Raw genomic sequence first — 21,656 nt, 5'->3', positions numbered from 1 at the left:
TTTCAGAGGTTTGACAAGGTTACCACATTTGATTTTTTTGGGTTTCTTTGGCCAAAATGTTGCCATATACATATAAAAATTAATATGGCACCAACCAATTTATCAGCTGCTTACGTACATGCTCACACACAAATCTTAGCGTGTGGACCGTACTCAAATTCAAATATGTTGTTGCGATTTCAACCAAAACCCACCCTTCGAAATTAAGAAAGGAGCGCATTCAGCTTTTATTTGTTAAAATAATAAGATTTTGTAGTATTATCATATATATTAGTTAAATAAACACAACTTTCCAAAAGCCTTTGCCAACATCTTCCACTTGTATTATGTTGTTGTAATAGAAAGAAACCAAAGCGTAACACTTTCTTTCGCAATTGTTATTACGTCGTACAGATTTATTGCAACAGCGTGTTATGAAAGAAACATTTAGTTTTTATTTATTTAGAAGTATATTTATATTTTTATAAAATTAGTTTCTTATTTATGCATCCACTATTAATATATATATTTTTTTCCACCCCGAGTACCGAATATAGTGCCAACCTATAGTTAAAATATATTCATTCGTTACGTCACTGGTACTAACTCAACTTTATGTGCGAACAACCTTTATGCTCTCTGTCATGCTTGTCATATGGTAGCTATTGTTAGTCGCATGCTAGAGAAGAAGAAGAGTTGGTTGCTTTTTTATTTCGCCAGAAGAATTATTATAAGAATTACCACAAAATTTTGCCGCAAATAAAGGGAAATTTATAGCATACAAACAAATAACATAAAAGAAACAAACGCCAAACAATTACAAGAAGATATTAAAGCCCTGTAATATCCTGCAAGGACATGACCACAAGCAGTGAGGATGTATTGCTACAAATGGGTGAGGTACGTTTCAAGAAAGGCGATGGAACCTTGTATGTGATGAATGAACGTTTGGCCTGGATGGCTGAAAATCGTGATACAGTGGCTGTATCTCATCGTTTTGCCGATATTAAAAGTGGGTAAAAGTTTGTTTTTATGGTCATCTAGATTAATGTTTTATTTGTTATTTCTTGCTTACTATAGCCCAAAAAATCTCACCTGAAGGCAAACCCAAGGTTCAGCTGCAGGTAGTATTGCATGATGGCAACACCTCCACATTCCATTTTGTTAATCGCAATGGCCAACAAGCCATGTTGGCCGATCGTGACAAAGTCAAAGAACTACTGCAACAATTACTGCCAAATTTTAAGCGAAAAGTGGACAAGGAACTTGAGGAAAAGAATCGTATATTGTCGGAAAATCCACATCTCTTCCAATTGTACAAAGACTTGGTCATAACACAAGTGCTGACCAGCGATGAATTCTGGAATACCCATGCCAAAGAGCATGCAATGAAGAAAGTTAACAAAAAGCAAAGTATAGGTATGTATGTAAGCAAGACGCCCAGAGTTTAGAGGAAGACCAAACAAGAGCAAAACACCCAAAAATTACAGAGTCAAAACTGAGGATGTTTTTTTTTCTTTCAAATTTGAGTCGCAAATTCTTACGCCTAGCAACTGGCTGAAATGTCGCTGTAAACCAGAACTGGAGTTTATTAAATTTTGCAGTCTTCGCACTCGGAGATCTGCGTCATTCACAGACAGCGAATAAACATTGTTCAGGATTTTTCGGTAATCTCTAAATATGAAAGACAGGGTTATCAGTGAGAAATTTTGAAAAGGGTGCACGAAAAAGACTTTTTCTTAAAAAAGATTCATAGAAAAAGAATTTTACTGAAAAGAGTTCACACAACACCGATTTAAATGAAGAAAAGAGTAAGAATTTGATATCCAAATTGACCCCATTACGCCCGAAGACCGCCCCACCGACCACCAAACAAATCTGCCCAAATGTACATGCTTACCGATTGGGACAATATGGTACTCTTTCGGAGTAGAGTACGTATGTTAAGTTTTAATTCGAGCACAAGTCTCTGCAAAACACCTGACGGATATATGACCATTGGTTATTTAAACGCGTCAATATCTCCAAATTGGAGAAAGATGTCGAGTGGACTAACACAACTCACTGTCCCGAATTTTGGCAAAATTGGACAATAAATGTGGCTTTTGTGGGTCTAAGACCTTAAATCGGAGGATCGGTCTATATGGCAGCTGTATCCAAGTTTGGACCGATCTGGGCCAAATTGAAGAGGGATGTCGAAGGGCCTTACACAACTCACTGTCTTAAATTTCAGCAAAATCGGATAACAAATGTGGCTTTTATGGGTCCAAAACCTTAAATCGGCAGATCGGTCTATATGGCAGCTATATCCAAATCTGGATCGATCTGGGCCAAATTGAAGAAGGATGTCGAAGGGCCAAATTTCGGCGACATCGGACAATAAATGCGCCTTTTATGGGCCCAAAACCTTAAATCGAGAGATCGGTCTATATGGCAGATATATCCAAATCTGGACCGATATGTGCCGTATAGCAGATATATGTCGAGGGGCTTAACTTAACTCACTGTTCCATATTACGGCGACATCGGACAATAAATGCGCCTTTTATGGGCCCAAAACCTTAAATTGAGAGATCGGTCTATATGGCAGCTACATTAAAATCTGAACCGATCTGGACTAAATTAAAGAAGGATATCGAAGGGCCTTACACAACTCATGTCTTGAATTTCAACGACATCGGGCAATAAATGCGCCTTTTATCGGCTCAAAACCTTAAATCGAGAGATCGGTCTATATGGCAGATTTATCCAAATCTGGACAGATATGTGCCATATAGCAGAAGTATGTCGAGGGGCTTAACTTAACTCACTGTCCCAAATTTCTGCAAAATCGGACAATAAATTCGACTTTTATGGGTCCGAAATCTCAAATCGAGAGATCGGTCTATATGGCAGCTTTATCCAAATCTGAACCGATATGGGCCAAATTAAAGAACGATGTCGAAGGGCCTAACACAACTCAGTGTCCCGAATTTCAGCAATATCGGATAATAAATGTGGCTTTTATGAGCCTAAGACCCTAAATCGGCGGATCGGTCTATATGGGGGCTATATGAAGATATAGTCCTATATAGCCCATCTTCGAAATTAACCTGCTTAGGGACAAAAAAAGAATCTGTACAAAGTTTCAGATCAATATCTCTATTTTTAAGGACTGTAGCATGATTTCAACGGACAGACGGACAGACAAGGCTAGATCGTCTTAGATTTTTACGCTGATCAAGAATATATATACCTTCTAGGGTCGGAAATGGATATTTCGATGTATTGCAAACGGAATGACAAAATGAATATACCCCCATCCTTCGGTGGTGGTTATAAAAAACCCACTTCATTTCAAATTTGGTAAAGATCAGACCAAGATTGTGGCTTTTGCAGATTTAAAAGGGCATGTCGGATGAAAGATATATATGGGAGTTATATCTAAATCTGAACCTATTTGTTTTTTTAAATCAATAGCGTTCGTCCTGGGACCAAACAAGTGAATTGTGCAAAATTTTATGAAAATCGGATAACAAATGCGACCTATACCTTGATTACAAGAATACATGGCCAGGCAGACAAACAGACGGACATGGCCAAATCGAATCAGGAAGTGATTCTAAGCCGATCGCTATACTTATCGATGGGTCTAGCTCTTCAACTTCTTAGCGTTGCAAACAAATGCACAAAGTTATAATACCCTGTACCACAGTGCGCCCTCTTGAGGCTCAAGAAGTTAAATAGGGAGATGGGCTTATATGGCGCTATATCAGTTTATGGACTGATTCAGACCTTATTTAGCACTATGTTAGATGTCATAGAAGAAGCTATTGTTCAGAATTTCAGCCTATTCGGATAAGAATTGCGCCCTCTAGAGGCTCAAGGAGTTAAATAGGGGGATTGTTTTATATGGTAGCTATATTAGTTTATAAACCGATTTCGACCTTAATTAGCACTTATGTTAGAGGTAATAGCCGAAGTCATTCTGCAAAATTTCAGCCAATTCGGATAAGAATTGCGCCCTCTAGAAGTTCAAGAAGTTAAATAGGGGGATTGTTTTGTATGGGAGCTATATCAGTTTATGGACCGATTCAGTCCTTACTTAGCACGTATGTTAGAGGTCATAGACGAAGTTATTGTGCAAAATTTCAGCCAATTCGGATAAGAATTGCGCCCTCTAGAGGCTCAAGAAGTAAAATCGGTAGATCGGCTTACATGGGAGCTATATCAGTTTATGGACCGATTCAGACAATATTAAGCATGCATTTTAGAGGTCATAGTTGCTGTGACTGTTCAAAATTTTAGCAGAAATGGATAAGAATTGCCCTCTCTAGAGGCTCAAGAGGTTAAATAGGGAGATCGGTTTATATGACAGCTATATCAGTTTATGGACCGATTCAGACAATATTCAACACTTGTTTTAGAAGTCATAGTTACACTGACTGTTCAAAATTTCAGCAAAATCGGTTAAGAATAACGCCCTCTAGAGCCTGAAGAATTTAAATCGGGAGATCGGTTTATATGGAAGCTAAATCAGTTTATGGACCAATTCAGATCATATTTGGCACGTTTGTGAGGGGTCACAGAAGAAGTCAATGTGCAAAATTTCAGCCAATTCAGAATTGCACTTTTTAGAGGCTCAAGAAATATTAACGGGAGATCGGTTTATTACTAAATTTCCCCTGAACATTCCACTAAGGAACAGGTGATACTTCTCTCATATCAATGAGTGCAGTCCTATAAAAGTTTAAGCTCAATGATAGGGGGCCTCCAAACGGCGTGCCGCAAAGAGACACCTCTTTTTGGAGAAGTTTTAACATGGCACCATAATGTAGTCATTCCGTTTGTAACACCTCGGTCAAGACCCTGATAAAGCTCCCATATAAACCGATCTCCCGATTTGACTTCTTGAGCCCTTTGAAGCCTCAATTTTGATCCGATTTGGCTTAAATTTTGCAAATAGTATTCTGTTTTGATTCCCAAAAACGGAGCCAAGCACCGTCCAAATCGATCTACAACCTGATATAGCTCCCATATTAACCAATCTCCTGATTTGACATCTTGAGCCCCTGTAAGCCTGAATTTTCATCCAATTTGACTGATATTTTGCCCTTAGTATTCTGTTATGAATCCGAACAAGGGAGCCAAGTACGATCCAAATCGGTCTACAACCTGATATAGCTCCCATATAAACCGATCTCCCGATTTGACTTTTTGAGCCCTTTGAAGCCTCAATTTTGATCCGATTTGGCTGAAATTTTGTATATGGTTTTTTGCTATGACTCCCAACAACTGTGCCAAGTACAGTTCAAATCGGTAAACAACATGATATATCTCCCATATAAACCGATCTCCCTATTTGACCTCTTAAGCCCTTACAAGCCGCGATTTTTATCCGATTTGGCTGAAATTTTGCATATAGCGTTCTGTTATGACTCTCAACAATTGCGCCAAGTACGGTCTAATCCGGTCTATATACAGATATAGTTCCCATATTTAAGCAGAATCCATGGTGGTGGGTTCCCAAGATTCGGCCGGCCGAACTTAGATCTCTTTTACTTGTTTCTAAATAAAAAATACCTTTACAATTGAAAGAGGGGAAAATTTAACAGCCTTCGGTCGGGCTTCAGATTTTCTCCTCTCTCATAGGTCCAAGGTAAAAATGACCTTTGCATTCCTAAGAGGGGGAAATTAAACGGCCTTCGTCCGTGCTAAATACTTTCTCCTCCCTCATAGGTCCAAAAGTAATATAAAGTCAAGATTTTCTAAATAAAAATCCCTTTGCTTTCCGGATAGAGGGAGAATTCGTGGTCCATTCCCGCCCGATATTCGCATGATGTCCGATTTAGGGGTGTTTTCGCGGGTGAGTGGTCCCTCAGACACTTGTCCCTGAAAATACCATTTATTTAAAATCCATATTGCCATTGGTTTAAGTAGAGTTTATAGGATGAGGCGTCCCCCCAACACTTGGCCCCAAAATTGGTTTTAAAATTAGTTTTCTACAATAATTTCAAATACCTTTCATTTAAGCCACATATTGGCATGGTCAGCAAAGTTTTACCCTTTGGGGTGTTTTTGGGGAAAGAGCGGTGCCCCAAATACATGGTCCCATATTTGGATATTCTTATTCTACTCGCAAATACCTTTATTTAAGCCCCATATTGCGATGGTTAGTAAATAATTGTCTATTATGGGAAATCGCAGATCCCCAGAAAATTGGTCCCGAAATTGGGTATCATTTCGTGCTCTAATCCCCAATACCTTTCATATTAGTCCCACATTGGCATGGTCGGGGTAAATATGCCCGATTTAGGAGTGTTTTGGGGAGTGGGGTGGTCCCCCTGAAAATATATCAGCATCGTGCTCTATTCTCATATATTTGACCCCATATTGCCATTGGTCTCAAAATTGGATATCAAAGTCGTTTTCTAATCCCAAATACCTTTCATTTAAACCCCTTATTGCAAAAGTCAGCAAATATGTCCGGTTTGGGGTATGGGCCCCAAAAACTATCAACATCGAGCTCCTCTGTCTTGAAGAACCAAATTGTCTTGGTGAGCAAATACGTCCTATTTCGGGGATGGTTTTGGCGGTAGGACGTCCCCTAGACAATTGGTCCCGAATGTTGATATCAGATTCGTAGTCTATTCCCAAAGAACTTTCATTTGAGCCCCATTTTGCTTTGGTCGTAAATTTGTCCTTTTTTGGGGATATTTTTGGGAAGGTACGGCCTGCCTAATACTTGGTCCCTCATTTGGATATTAGACTCGTATTCTACACTCAAATAGCTTTTATTTAAGCCCCATATTGCGATGGTCAGTAAATAATTGCTGTTTGTGATCTATTATGGGAAAGCGCAGATCCCCAGAAAATTGGTCCCGAAATTGGGTATCATTTCGTGCTCTAATCCCCAATACCTTTCATATTAGTCCCACATTGGCATGGTCGGGGTAAATATGCCCGATTTAGGAGTGTTTTGGGGAGTGGGGTGGTCCCCCTGAAAATATATCAGCATCGTGCTCTATTCTCATATATTTGACCCCATATTGCCATTGGTCTCAAAATTGGATATCAAAGTCGTTTTCTAATCCCAAATACCTTTCATTTAAACCCCTTATTGCAAAAGTCAGCAAATATGTCCGGTTTGGGGTATGGGCCCCAAAAACTATCAACATCGAGCTCCTCTGTCTTGAAGAACCAAATTGTCTTGGTGAGCAAATACGTCCTATTTCGGGGATGGTTTTGGCGGTAGGACGTCCCCTAGACAATTGGTCCCGAATGTTGATATCAGATTCGTAGTCTATTCCCAAAGAACTTTCATTTGAGCCCCATTTTGCTTTGGTCGTAAATTTGTCCTTTTTTGGGGATATTTTTGGGAAGGTACGGCCTGCCTAATACTTGGTCCCTCATTTGGATATTAGACTCGTATTCTACACTCAAATAGCTTTTATTTAAGCCCCATATTGCCATGGTCGGTAAAAAAGTCATATTTGCGCGGGGTTTTAGGGAAGGGGTGGACCCCCAGAAACTTGGTCCCACATTTAGATATCAAATTCGTATTCTACTCGTAAATACCTTTCATTTGAGTCCCATATTGCTATGGTGGATAAATATATCCGATTTATGAGTGTTTTTGGGGGTTGGGGTCGTCCCCCAAACACTTGGTCCGACTATTGGGTATCATATACGTTTTCGTGTCTTAAATACCTTTAATTTGAGTCCCATATTGTCGTGATTGGTTTATATATATTTGGTAGGTTTTGGGGGAGGGGCGACCCCCCTAGGTACCCCATCCGAAATTTGAATACCAAATTTTTATTTTTAGGAAACTATAAGAGAGTACACAAAATTTCGCTTACATCTTACCACACATCACCGAGATCTGGCTTTTCTGAAAATTAGGTTAAGGGGGAGGGTCCGCTCCCCCTTCAGATATCAAAAAATTTAGTACCCTATTTTTACCAAGGGTACCAAGGGTATTTCTCGAAAGAGAACAAACAAAGTTTGTTTTCATAAAATGTCAATGACGATCATATCGCCCTAATGTGTGCGACTTTTGTCGTTTTGGGAGAAATTACGCTACGCCTCCAAAAATGGCTCACAACCATCCACATTTTGGTATAGCCTTCAATATGGGGTTTTCACCCAATTTTACTTCTTGAGGTTATAGAGCCCCTATTTCCCCACCAATCCGAGACGAATTTTGGAATGTTAATTGTTGCGAACAACTCCAACCTCTGTCAATTAGAATTTTTCGTATAAAAATGCCCTCATATTAAAATTTTCCATCTCTATTCTTTACAGGAGTCTCCGGAGCCTTTCTTGCTGACATCAAACCACAGACTGATGGTTGTAATGGTCTAAAATACAATTTGACTGACGATATTATCCACTGTATATTTAAAACATATCCTGCCGTTAAACGTAAACATCAAGAGAATGTTCCCGCCAAAATGAGTGAGGCCGAGTTTTGGACGAAATTTTTCCAATCACATTATTTTCATCGCGATCGCATAACTGCTGGCACCAAAGACATATTTGCCGAATGTGGTAAAATTGATGATCAAGCGCTTAAGGCTGCAGTGCAGCAGGGTGCTGGTGATCCCCTACTGGATTTGAAACAATTCGAAGATGTGCCCTTGGAAGAGGGCTTCTGTAGTGTATCGGGCGATCGCAACACAGTCAACAGTGGCAACATAGTCCATCAGAATATGATTAAGCGTTTCAATCAACACTCAATAATGGTTTTGAAAACCTGCACAGATGTGAATTCAACGAATACCAGCAGTGCCGGCACTGGACCCCTTAACCATCAAGCCTCCAAGGATAAAGCGGAAAATGGTAGTGCCGAGAAAACCAAACAAAAAGAAAATGCCACCGCAAATGGTACCACCAACTCAAACTCATCCTCCTCCTCAGCAGTTGTGAATAGTCCCGAAAAGCCTGCCAAGCGACAAAGAATTGCCGAAAAAATCATGTACGAAGATTTGGGAGAACCTCAACTAGAGCTAGATGCCAATGGCGAGGAGGCTAAGGCAAAATCACAACACATTAATCTATGTAAAGTGGAGCGCTATCTACATGGACCCATGCCAAGTACAAACTATGATGCACATGAAGATCCCAGACGTATGGAAGAGATTCAGTATCATTTGTTATGCTCCACCGAAAGCTGGAATCAAAGAGTACCTCACAAAGTCTTGGTAAGTTCAACGGCAGCTGTAAATGCTCTGGGGGAACTGAGTCCAGGAGGCGCCTTGATGAGAGGCTTTCAAGAGCAATCAGTATCACGTAAGTCTAAAAACACTAGACTTACAGCATTCCGTTTTATGCAATGGTTTTTATCTGTGACTTTTTATAGAACTTGTACCTCCCGATTTTGAAAAGGATTTGCGTAACTTGTATTTGGCTTTGTCCGAATTGCTAAAGCATTTCTGGCATTGCTTTCCCCCCACCACTCAGGATTTGGAGGCCAAGGCCTTGAGAATGCATGAGGCTTTACAACGTTTCAAAATGGCCAAATTGCAACCGTTTGAGGTGAGCATTTTTTTTTTACATATTTTATTGCAAATTTTAATCTCGATGTGTTTTTTCTTTTAAGGATCGTTGCCAACAAAAATTGTCCCCCTTGGGTGGCACTTTAACGCAACACTTAAATCGCCTGCTACAATCGGCAAATACAAAATTCGCCACATGGCAAGAGCGCAAAATGCGGCAGCATAAATAGTTTTCATATGCCTCTAATATTTTTGAAATTATTTACAATTCCTATTTCCACAAGTGGTCATGATAACTGACGATTATATTGTTTGTCCATACTCATGACATGAACGCTTTTGAGTAAATAACGTTTTTGTTCCCATGGCTTAATGCTATTGTGATAAATAAAAGAAAAGAAGATATTTCTTAAAAAAACAAAATAGAATCAACTTTTGTCCTCAATAAATTTAAAAAGTACGCCTATTTTGGCAAAACGCAAAATTCGCAAAAAAAAGTTTTCTGCAAAAATGTTTAAATTTGTTAAAAAAAACTTATTTCAACAAAATATCCTCACATATTAGGTTTAAATTAAGTTTCCAATGAAAAATCGAATTTTTCGAAATTTTCCTATAATAAGGTCTGTTTGCGTACGTTTTCACTAAACAAGTGCAAGAGAGTAAGAACAGTTTTTAGTATTTTTTATACCCACCACCGTAGGATAGGGGGTATATTCATTTAGTCATTCCGTTTGCAACACTTCGAAATATCAATTTCCGACCCTACAAAGTATATATATTTCCGATCGTCGAAAAATTCTAAGACGACTTAACGATGTCCGTGTGTCTGTCCGTCCGTCTATTGTAATCTCCTACAGCCTTCAAAACTTGAGGTATTGAGCTGAAATTTGGCACAGATACGTCTTTTTGATGCACGCTGGTTAAGTTCTTGAACGGGTCAAATCGGACTATATTTGGATATAGCTGCTATATAGACCGATCTGCCGATAAAGGGTCTAATGCCCATAAAAGTTTTATTTTTCAACCGATTTCGCTGAAATTTGAAGCAGTGAGTAGTTGTATGACTCTTAATATAGGACCAAAATATGGTACAAATCGGACTGTATTTAGATATAGCTACTATACAGACTGATCTTCCGATAAGGGGTCTGAAGCTCATAAAAGCTTTATTTATTTCCCGATTTTGTTGAAATAAAAAATTCAACAGTGACCGCTCAGCGTCCTTGCCGAATTTGGGTGCATAAGTTATCCAATTTTCACCGGATTGTGTCGAAAGTGAGTTTTCATATATAACCGAGGTGGTGGGTATCCAAAGTTGGGACCGGCCGAACTTACTGCCTTTTTCCTTGTTTTTATTTATTTGAATTGGACAGCTGGTTTTCATCAAACAGCTGTTCAATGTTGCAAATTTCTGATGGGAAGACTTTTCAACCATTCTAGGTGTGATGGCTTCAAGGGCCAACGTATTTGGGGTATGTTGCATTTGTATGGTATCTATTGCGAAAACGCGTCTATGAAAGAAAAACCACATTAATCACGCTCGGCTACCCTGTCTATAAGCTGTACTTTTCCCAATGCATGTGTTTTCGTGTAATGACAGATTTTTTTGTCTGCGACAATTACACTACTTCCATGGTGCACATGATTCTGTGCATCTGTTGGAAGTTGCATTGATGACTTCGAATGCCAGACAACAGCAACGGCTCACGCTGCTGCTGTGTGATTGCTCCCATAATGGTTGGTGTGTGTTGGGATCTTTGGCTTTCCTTTTCCAATTGCAAAGAAAATCTATCAAAAATAGCTCGTCTCGAAAGTGAAATTAACTAAAATCAAATATTTCGGGCATTTTCTATGAAAAACACATGTGTTTCAAATTATGTGGGGTGTGGCGGTTCCTCCCCCTAACCTAAAATTTGAAAAGAACACAAGGCCTAAGATGAGGGGACCTGTGGTCCAAAATGTGGATATCAGATTAGTATTCTACTCTCAAATGCCTTTTATTTCAGCCCCAAGTTGCCATGGTTGGTAAATATATCTGATTTAGGGGTGTTTTGGGGCCTAGGAGGGGGGGGGGTGGGGTCCCCAAACACATGGTCCTAAAATTGGATATCGAATACGTTTTCTAATTATAAATACCTTTGTGTCCCATATTGTCGTGATTGGTCTATATATATATTTGGTGGGTTTTGGTGGTGGGGCGGCCCCCCTACGCGTCCCACCTGAAATTTAGACACCAAATTTTTGTTTTTCGATTACTGTTAGAGGGCACACAAAATTTTGTTTAAATCGCACCACCCAATTTCCGCGATATGGTGTTTCTGAAAATTAGGATAAGGGGGAGAGTACGAAATTTTGCACAGATATTTTTGTTAATGTAGGTCTTTGGGGATTGCAAATGGGCCCTATCGGTTCAGATTTGGATATAGCTCCCATATAAACTGATTTCCCAAATTGAAGTCTTGGGCCCATGAAAGCCACAATTTTTGTCCGATTTGGCTGAAATTCTACACATAGTGTTCTGTTATGACTTCCAACAGCTGTGCCAAGTATGGTCCAAATCGTTCAAGATCCCACATAACCTCATCTCCCGATTTAACTTCTTGAGCCCCTGGAGGCCGCAATTTTAATCCTACTTGGATGAAATTTTGTACATGGTATTATTTTTCTCCTCCCAACAACTGTGCCAAGTACGGTCCAAATCGGTCAAGAACATGATATAGCTCCCATATAAACCGATCTCCCGATTTGACTTCTTGAGCCCTTACAAGCCGCAATTTTTGTCCGATTTGGCTGAAATTTTGCACATGGTGTTCTGTTATGACTCTCAACAACTGCCCCAAGTACGGTCCAGTTCGGTCTATAACTAGATATCGCTGCCATATTTAAGCAGAATCCATGGTGGTGGTTTTCCAAGATTTGACCTGTGAGTAGTGATTTTCGTGAGTCGTGCGTGAGTAAAATTTTCGTCTCATGAGCGTGCATGAACGTAAGTTGACATAAAAATGTCGTGCAGGAGCGTGCGTAAGTAAATTTTTTTTTCTCGTGAGAGTGATTGCAAATTCAGTCCCGCGCTCATCTCTAATCTGGATTTACCTGAAGTGGAGCACCTTACAACTGTCCTTGACCAATCTTATAGTACAGGAGGATGGGCAGAATATTCCAGCTACAGATGTCTGAAAGGGACAGTATCAAGACGCTTGAGGGACTACTCCCAAACCTCGTTGGAGAATTTCCATTCGCCGAACATTCGGCACAACAACTTCAATCAGCCCAGGCCATGCGATAGAACAGTCCTCGTGACACTGGACCTATCAAAAGCATTCGACACGATCTGCCTTGCCAAACTATTTGTGGCAATGCCTGAAGCGATAGATCGCGAATTATCTGTGTTGTCGCCAGTCTTTTGTGGAATTTAGAGATAAGAAATCGAAACTCTGTAAAGTGAAACAGGGAGTTCCCCAAGACGGGGTGATATCTGCGGCACTGTTTAATCTTAAAATCGGGAGATCGATTTATATGGGAGCTATGTCAGCTTTTAAACTGATTTAAGCCATACTTGGCTCGTATGTTAGAGGTCATAGAAATCTAAATATGGACATATATGGAACATTTACAATCCCAACTGACCTTCACTTATAGGAGGTATTTGTGCGAAACTTCAAGCGTCTAACTTTGCTCCTTCAAAAGTTTGCGTGCTTTCACAGACGGACGGACATAACTAGGTCGACTTAAAATTTCATGGCCATCAATATTATGCATATACTTAATGGGGTCTGGGGTCTAAGACCCATTTTTCGATGTGTTACAAACGAAATGACAATATTAGTATACTCCCATCCTATGGTGAAGTTTTTACACAGCTGCCATACCATTTTTATACCCACCATCGAAGGATGGGGGCATATTAATTTTGTCATTCCGTTTGCAACATATCTAAATATCCATTTCCGATCCTATAAAGTATATATATTCTGGATCAGCATAAAAATCTACGACGATCTAGCCATGTCTGTCCGTCTATCTGTTGAAATGACGCTCCTGTCTTTAAAAATGGAGATATTGAGCTGAAACTTTGCACAGATTCCTTTTTTGTCCATAAGATAGGCTATATCGGGCTATATCGGACCATATCTTGATATAGCCTCCATATAGACCGATCCGCCGATTTAGGGTCTTAGGCCCATAAAAACCACTTTTATTATTTGATTTTGCTGAAATTCGGGACAGTGGGTTGTGTTAGGCCAGTCGATATCCTTCTTCAATTTGGCCCCGATCGGTCCAGATTTGGATATAGCTGCCATATAGACCGATCCCTCGATTGAAGGTTTTGGGCCCATAAAAGGTGCATTTATTGTCTGATTTCGCCGAAATTTGAGACAGTGAGTTAAGTTAAGCCCCTTGACATCCTTCTTCAATTTGGCCCAGATCGGTCCAGATTTGGATATAGCTGCCATATAGGTCGCTCTCTCGATTTAAGGTTTTGGGCCAATAAAAGGCGCATTCATTGTCCGTTGTCGCCGAAATTTGGAACAGTGAGTTGTGTTAGGCTCCTCGAAATCTTTCTGCAATATGGCACAGATCGGTTCAGATTTGGATATAGCTGCCATATAGACCGATCTCTCGATTTAAGGTTTTGGGTCCGTAAAAGGCGCATTTATTGTCCGATGTCGCCGAAATTTGGAACAGTGAGTTAAGTTAAGCCCCTTCACATACTTCTGCAATATGGCCCAGATTGGTTCGGATTTGGATATAGCCGCCAAATAGACCGATCTCTCGATTTAAGGTTTTGGGCCCATAAAAGGCGCATTTATTGTCCGATGTCGCCGAAATTTGGTGCAGTGAGTTGTGTTAGGCTCCTCGACATCTTTCTGCAATATGGTACAGATTGGTGTAGATTTGGATAAAGCTGCCATATAGACCGATCGCTCGAACCACAAAGACGCTTAATGAAATAGTCTTTGTGGTTATGCCAAACGATTGCCAACGAGAACTAAGCTTGGGAGTGAGAGAGACGAAGATAGGCATATAGAAAAAAGAAAGCGTTAAACCTAAGAATTCCATTGAAGCGTATGAGCAATCAAAATTTAATGGAACCATAACCCATAAGCTTCATAGGATAATTTTCAAATTACGATAACTCATACGTACCCCATGGGTAACAACAGAAAAATGTTATACCCTCCACCATAGGATGGGGGTATACTAATTTCGTCATTCGGTTTGTAACTACTCGAAATATTATTCTGAGACCACATAAAGTATATATATTCTTGATCGTCGTGATATTTAATGTCGATCTAGCCATGTCCGTCCGTCTGTCTGTCGAAAGCACGCTTACTTTCGAAGGAATAAAGCTAGCCGCTTGAAATTTTGCACAAGTACTTCTTATTAGTGCAGGTCGGTTGGGATTATAAATGGGCCATATCGGTCCATGTTTTGATATAGCTGCCAGATAAACCGATCTTGGGTCTTGACTTCTTGAGCCTCTAGAGGGCGCAATTCTTATCCGATTGGAATAAAATTTTGCACATAGTGTTTGGTTATGATATCCAACAACTGTGCTAAATTAGGTTAAAATCGGTTTTTAACCAGATATAGCTGCCATATAAACCGATCTTGGGTCTTGACTTCTTGAGCCTGTAGACTGCGCAATTCTTATCCGATTGGAATGAAATTTTGCACGACATGTTTAGCTATGACTTCCAACAACTGTGCTAAATTAGGTTCAAATCGGTCAATAACCTGATATAGCTGCCATATAAACCGATCTTGGGTCTTGACTTCTTGAGGCTCTTGAGTGCGCAATTCTTATCCGATTGGAATGAAATTTGGCATGTCGTGTTTTGTTATGACTTCCAACAACTGTGCTAAATTAGGTTCAAATCGGTACATAACCTGATATGGCTGCCATATAAACCGATCTTGGGTCTTGATTTTTGAGCCTCGAGAGGGCGCAATTCTTATCCCACGTGTCCCACACCACGTGTTTAGCTATGACTTCCAACAAATGTGCCAAGTATGGTTCAAATCGGTTCATAACCTGATATAGCTGCCATACAAACCGATCTTGGATCTTGACTTCCTGAGCCTCTAGAGGTCGCAATTATTATCCGATCTGCCTGAAATTTTGTGCGACGGATCCTCTCATGACCATCAACATACGTGTTTATTATGGTTTGAATCGACCTATAGCCTGATACAGCTCCCATATAAATCGTTCTCCCTATTTTACTTCTTGAGCCGACAAAGGGCGAAATTCTTATTCGAATTGGCTGACATTTTACACAGGTCTCCAACACATGATTTAATTGTGGTCCAAACCAGACCATATCTTGATATCGCTCTAATAGCAGAACAAACCTTTTCCTATATCATTTGTTTGCCTAAGAAGAGATGCCGGAAAAAGAACTCGACAAATGGGATCCATGGTGGAGGGTATATAAGAACTTAGCACGCTTTTACTTGTTTTTTTTTTATTTTTTTGTTGCCTAGTGTTGTTAATCCCAATGCTAGTGCGTGCCATAGCTAAGGTTCATTTATTGATTTTATTAATTAGCAACTCCCAGTATCCATTTCACTTGCAGTGAAATGGAGTAAAATCCAATGTTCTAATTAAAGACTTACACACATTTCTTTTGATAAATTTTAAAGCTTTAACACACTTCAAAAGAATCGCTGGCTTTAGTTTGCCAACAACGTTAGAGCAGACAAGTTTCAAGTAAAACGTTCTACTCACTCGCCGATTCAACCATCCATTCAAATAAGCAAATAATTTCTACCAGGAGAAAAGAATGCAGCAACATCTTAGAATTTTAATATTGGCGGGGATGATGTGTGCCAACTTGCCACACTCGCATAGTTCACTCTTCTTTCCCTCCAACAGTGCCTATGGTGTAAGTAGCTCATGCTTCAGTAACCAAACATAGGCCACTACTGCTCTGTCTCCCAATTCCATGCCACAGATATTTGCTGCCATTGCTGTTCCCTTGGATTTACCACATCGCAATGTTTTTATCTCTTACAATTTTGAGGCAAATTATAATTTGCCACAAACTTGGGGAATTCCACCATATGCGGTAAGTTCGAATTTGTAGCTGTTATCATAGAAGATTTCCAGAAAAATGTCTTTTGTCTTGGTTTTTTTTTTAATGTGCTAATTAATTTGAGAATAATTGAGTGAAGACTTTCTCTTCGATCTTCTATTTTTGGGTGATGAAATTGCCCATAGACCGGCATTGAAGATGAGGATTTATTCGAGGCAGCTGAGGAGGAGGCTAGACTGAATAGCGGCAAATCTTGTAGCACCAATTGCACCATATCTTCGGCGGAGGAAGTGGAGGGCAGTGGCGATGAGTTGGATGAAGCATCTGTGGAATCTTCAGGCAATTCGACCGAAACTAAAAGGAGAAGAAGAGCCATTGTGCCTTCCTTGTTGACCCGAACACACTTCTATCACATTCTCATCGATAAATTTCAGAGGTAATTTTTTAAAATTTTTTCGAAAGTAGAGCTTTAGGGAAGAATTTCTGTGATTGGGTTGGGAATAACTTAAAATGTTTGTATCTTCTCAAAAGAGCTCGTATTGAGCAAAGAAAAGAATTTAAACCAAATTCCCCTTGAAAAACATTTTTGTCCAGAAATTTATATGGAAAATTTCTGTCTAATCGGGTAAGACCTATGCTTATCGGCTGCTTAAGAAGTTTAGTCGGCTGACCGTCTTATAGGAAACACTCCAGGTGTTGTTATCAAAGTCGACCATTTTCAACTTCTCCATCCTTCTAGGGGCTATAACTTTTTGATCTATGGATCTGATTTGTAAGACTTGGGACTAGAGCTGGCAAACTATCGATGGTACCATCGATTTGACTTCTTGAGTACTTATAAGACGCATTTTTTGTCCGATTTGGGTGAAAATTTTTTTACGACTTTCAACTACTGTGCGTAGTAAGGTCTAAATCAGTCTATAAACTGATAGGCCGATTTGGACCGTACAACCGGTCTCTCGATCATCCTTCGGTTCTAAAAAGCTTTAATTTTTGCTTGTTTGACAGAAGTTTAGTATGTAGAATAAAATTATGCCCTTCAACTAAATTTAGTTTGCATAAATTTTTTGCAGAATCCATGGTGCCAAGTTCGGCCGGGTCGAATATGGATTCAGCAAAAAAAATTTCTGCCAAATCCGACAAAAATTGCGGCTTGTAAGGGCTCAAGAAGTCAAATCGGGAGATCGGTTTTTTATGGTAGCTATATCAGGTTAAAGACCGATTTATACCGTATTTGGCTCAGTTATTGGAAGTCATAACACAACACCATGTGCAAAATTTCAGCTAAATCCGACAAAAATTGCGGCTTGTAAGGGCTCAAGAAGTCAAATCGGGAGATCGGTTTATATGGTAGCTATATCAGGTTATGGACCGATTTAGACCGTACTTGACACAGTTGTTGGAAGTCATAACACAACACCATGTGCAAAATTTCAGCTAAATCGGACAAAAATTGCAGCTTGTAAGGGCTCAAGAAGCCAAATCGGGAAATCGGTTTATATGGTAGCTATATCAGGTTATAGACCGATTTGGACCGTACTTGACACAGTGGTTGGAAGTCGTAACAGAACACCATATGCAAAATTTCAGCCACTACGGACAAAAATTGCGGCTTGTAAGGGCTCAAGAAATCCAATCGAGAGATCGGTTTATATGGGAACTATTGGGTTGCCCAAAAAGTAATTGCGGATTTTTTAAAAGAAAGTAAATGCATTTTTAGTAAAACTTAGAATGAACTTTAATCAAATATACTTTTTTTACACTTTTTTTCTAAAGCAAGCTAAAAGTAGCAGCTGATAACTGACAGAAGAAAGAATGCAATTACAGAGTCACAAGCTGTGAAAAAATTTGTCAACGCCGACTATATAAAAAATCCGCAATTACTTATTGGGCAACCCAATATATCTAAATCTGTACCGATATGGCCCATATGCAATCCCCAATGACCTACATCAATATTAAGAATGTGTCCGAAATTGCAAGCGGCTAGCACTGCGCGTTCGACCGCTATCGTGATTTCAACAGACAGATAGACGACCATGGCTAGATCGACTCAGGACGTCGAGACGATCAAGAATAAAAATAATTTTTGAGGTCTTAGGCGAATATTTCGAGGTGTTATAAACGGAATGACTAGATTAGTATACCCCCATCCTATGGTGGTGGGTATAAAAAGAGTCATATCGATATGAACAAGTAAGAGCGTGCTAAGTTCGGCCTGGCCGAATCTTATATACCCTCCACAATGGATAGCATTTTTCGAGTTCTTTGTGCGGTATCTCTTTTTAGGCAAACAAAGAAGAATACAAATATTTTTTTTTGAAAAAAAAAAAAATATTTGTATACCTTCACCATAGGATGGGGACATACTAATTTCGTGATACTGTTTGTAACTCCTCGAAATATGGGCCTAAGACCCTATAAAATCGATCGTTATAAAAATTTAAATCGATCTAGCCATGTTCGTCCGTTCGTCTGTCTGTCTGTCGAAAGCACGCTAACTTTCGAAGGAATAAAGCTAGCTGCTTGAAATTTTGCAAAAATACTTTTTATTAGTGTAGATCGGTTGGGATTGTAAATGGGCCAAATCGGTCCATGTTTTGATATAGCTGCCATATAAGCCGACCTTGGATCCTGACGCAATGACTTCTACAATGTTCAGCATTCATTTATGGTCCGAATCGGACTATAACTTGATATAGCTCCTATAGCATAGCAGTTCTTATTCAATATTTTTTGTTTGCCTAAAAAGAGACACCGCACATAGAACTCGACAAATGCGATCCATGGTGGAGGGTATATAAGATTCGGTCCGGCCGAAACTTTCTCATAGTTTTTCGGGGGCGGGCTACTGGCCCCCAGAGCCCACATCGCATGGGTTTTGTGCGATTGCACATGTATCCCTTGTTGTATTTTTCTCGGTGTAGCTAAATCATGCCATAAGAATGAAATTGCTTTAGAACAACATATTGTTCCAATTAACTGTAAAATTGTTTAAAAAGTAAGACCTCAAAACGTAAGATCTGTTTATATGGTGGGCACATCCAGATATACTCCGTATTATCTCGTTTCAGTTACATATTCCGTGTTATACCAATGTTCTTAATACCTGGTATTATAAAATTTGTTGTATGACCAGTAAACAGTTTATAAATTAGATTTATTTTCATGGGAAATAATTTTTCTGTTTTATTTTCGTATCTCTTTGTTACATTTAACAGGAGTGGCTTTCAGGGTGAATCCTGCCTGCTGCGTTTGATATGTGAAACAAATTCCTCGGAATTGGGCGACATTAATGGTGTCTTGGGCAGCCTCATGCACATAATGTTCTCGTAAGTATAACAGCGAAGAAAGTTCATTTATTTTGTTCTATTTGTTTCTCTACCTCAATTCCTTTCGTTATTAAAGGCCAACTACTTCAAGAAATGAAAATCTACCTTTGAAATACTATCAAGCCGAGCTGGATGGTGTACATGATCAATGTCATCATTATGAGGAAGAATGTACGGAAAGTATATTGGATTTGATATCAACACCTTTGCATGAGATAATTGACAATATGTTAGCTAATAAAATATAAACTGAATAAACTACCGGGTTTTAGAACAAAACTGGAGTAGAACTCCAGTTGATTGGTAGGTTGGTATCACAGTGGATAAAAATTGTGATGATTGCAGAAGTGCCTATATAATCTAACCATAGCTAAACTTCTCCTTAAACCTGATATAGAAGATGTAATCACTGTAATGCAAAACATGTAATGCATGAACATGCAACGATGCACAGTGGTTTGGACAAAAATGTTTAAAAAAAAAAATTTTACCATTTTTAACGGATGGGTATGTCATCACGAAATTTTAAATGACTAAAGATAAGGTTTTAGCCAGATTAGGTACAAAGTTTCGGCAGCGTTGGTCTTGCTTAATATACTACTCTGAGATTCTCAGATTCTGATAAGTGAATTAGATTATTCAGTTGATTCCTTGATTTTTATAACTTGCAAACAATTTTCCTTTTGAACATTCCGAACTTTTCGGTTTTATATATAAAGCGGCGCAGGGATGTAGCTAGGGGGGGGGGGGGGGGGGGCATCGGGCCCGAGCGGCCACCAAAATTATTTTTTATAATGACAAAATTTTATATTTTTAATATTCTACAAAGACAATATTTTGACGAGGCCAAGGCCACCTTAAAATTATTTTTCTTAAGGACAAAATTGTAATGAAATTCTTAGTAAAAATAACGTTTTAATGAAATTTTTTCTAAAAAAAGTTTTTAATCATATTGTTCTATAGACAAAATTTCAGCGTAATATTCTCTTATGACAAAACGGGCCGGACCCCTTTCGAAGTTATTTTTTTAAGATAAAATTTCTCTAAAATTTTTTCCAAAAACCAAATTTTTATAAAAAAAAAAATTTATTAAATTTTTTCTAAACCCTACATTTTAATGAATTCTTTTAAGGACTAAATTTCAGCGAAACATTCACAAAATACATCCTAACCTCAAAAAAAATTTTTATTTACCAAAATTTAAATTTTACATTTTTTTAAGTTTTTTTTATTATTATTATGCTTATCTGTCCCAAACAACATTTTCACAATTTTTTTTCTATAGACAAATTTTAATAAATATTTTTAAACACAAAATTTTAACCTATTACGACTGACCCTCAATTCCATTGTCCGATTTTGATAAAACTTTATCTCTGTATATAAAAGAAAAGCCTGATTGACTGATTGGCTGACTGACTGATCAACGCCCAGCCCAAACGGTTAAAGCTAGAGTTATCAAAATTTGCCTCGAATGTGGGTCTTGAGTCGTAGGCAGCGATAAGATGAGGTTTTGTGATATTCATACGTTTAGGTACTAACAAGTAAAAAGGCGTTAAGTTCGTCAGGGCCGAACATATATACCCACCACCTCGGATGTATATGTATAAACCACCTTTCATCTAAATCCGGTGAAAATTGCATACCTTATGTCCCATAGCAGTTATATCGAAATATGTTCCGATTTGGACCAAATACTAATTAGTACAAGTCATTGTTCAAATGTGTATAACAAAATATTGGTCTTTTTAGTAGCTATATCTAAAAATAAACCGATCTGAACCATATACGACACAGATGTCGAAAAGCCTAACATAAGTCAC

At 38.9% G+C, this 21,656-nt stretch overlaps 2 protein-coding genes across 2 annotated transcripts; both read left to right on the top strand.

Moving 5' to 3' along the window:
* Positions 1 to 664: 664 nt before the first annotated feature.
* LOC106082641 (general transcription factor IIH subunit 1) lies at positions 665 to 9,831 on the top strand. The gene is made up of 5 exons (XM_013245269.2): positions 665 to 991; positions 1,060 to 1,398; positions 8,266 to 9,252; positions 9,323 to 9,498; positions 9,563 to 9,831. Exons 1-5 carry the CDS (start codon positions 838 to 840, stop codon positions 9,686 to 9,688), a joined length of 1,782 nt encoding a protein of 593 aa, XP_013100723.1. The 5' UTR covers positions 665 to 837; the 3' UTR covers positions 9,689 to 9,831.
* Positions 9,832 to 16,156: 6,325 nt separating this feature from the next.
* On the top strand, positions 16,157 to 20,091 carry LOC106082648 (uncharacterized). Its single transcript, XM_013245276.2, has 5 exons — positions 16,157 to 16,351; positions 16,421 to 16,534; positions 16,687 to 16,937; positions 19,723 to 19,833; positions 19,910 to 20,091. The coding sequence occupies exons 1-5, from the start codon at positions 16,250 to 16,252 to the stop codon at positions 20,079 to 20,081; spliced, it is 750 nt and encodes a 249-aa protein (XP_013100730.2). The 5' UTR covers positions 16,157 to 16,249; the 3' UTR covers positions 20,082 to 20,091.
* Positions 20,092 to 21,656: the final 1,565 nt, after the last annotated feature.

This window comes from Stomoxys calcitrans, chromosome 5 (assembly GCF_963082655.1).
Source record: "Stomoxys calcitrans chromosome 5, idStoCalc2.1, whole genome shotgun sequence".
NCBI classification, from domain to species: Eukaryota; Metazoa; Arthropoda; class Insecta; order Diptera; family Muscidae; genus Stomoxys; species Stomoxys calcitrans.
This window is presented reverse-complemented; position numbering and strand designations above follow the sequence as displayed.

Excerpts from the sequence above, each read along its gene's own strand:
- LOC106082641 (XM_013245269.2), top strand. The coding sequence starts at position 838 with ATGACCACAAGCAGTGAGGATGTATTGCTACAAATGGGTGAGGTACGT. Across the intron at positions 992-1,059 it reads TCGTTTTGCCGATATTAAAA|CCCAAAAAATCTCACCTGAA; the intron begins GTGGGTAAAAGT and ends TGCTTACTATAG. Across the intron at positions 9,499-9,562 it reads CCAAATTGCAACCGTTTGAG|GATCGTTGCCAACAAAAATT; the intron begins GTGAGCATTTTT and ends TTTTCTTTTAAG.
- LOC106082648 (XM_013245276.2), top strand. The coding sequence starts at position 16,250 with ATGCAGCAACATCTTAGAATTTTAATATTGGCGGGGATGATGTGTGCC. Across the intron at positions 16,938-19,722 it reads CTCATCGATAAATTTCAGAG|GAGTGGCTTTCAGGGTGAAT; the intron begins GTAATTTTTTAA and ends TACATTTAACAG. Across the intron at positions 19,834-19,909 it reads CTCATGCACATAATGTTCTC|GCCAACTACTTCAAGAAATG; the intron begins GTAAGTATAACA and ends TCGTTATTAAAG.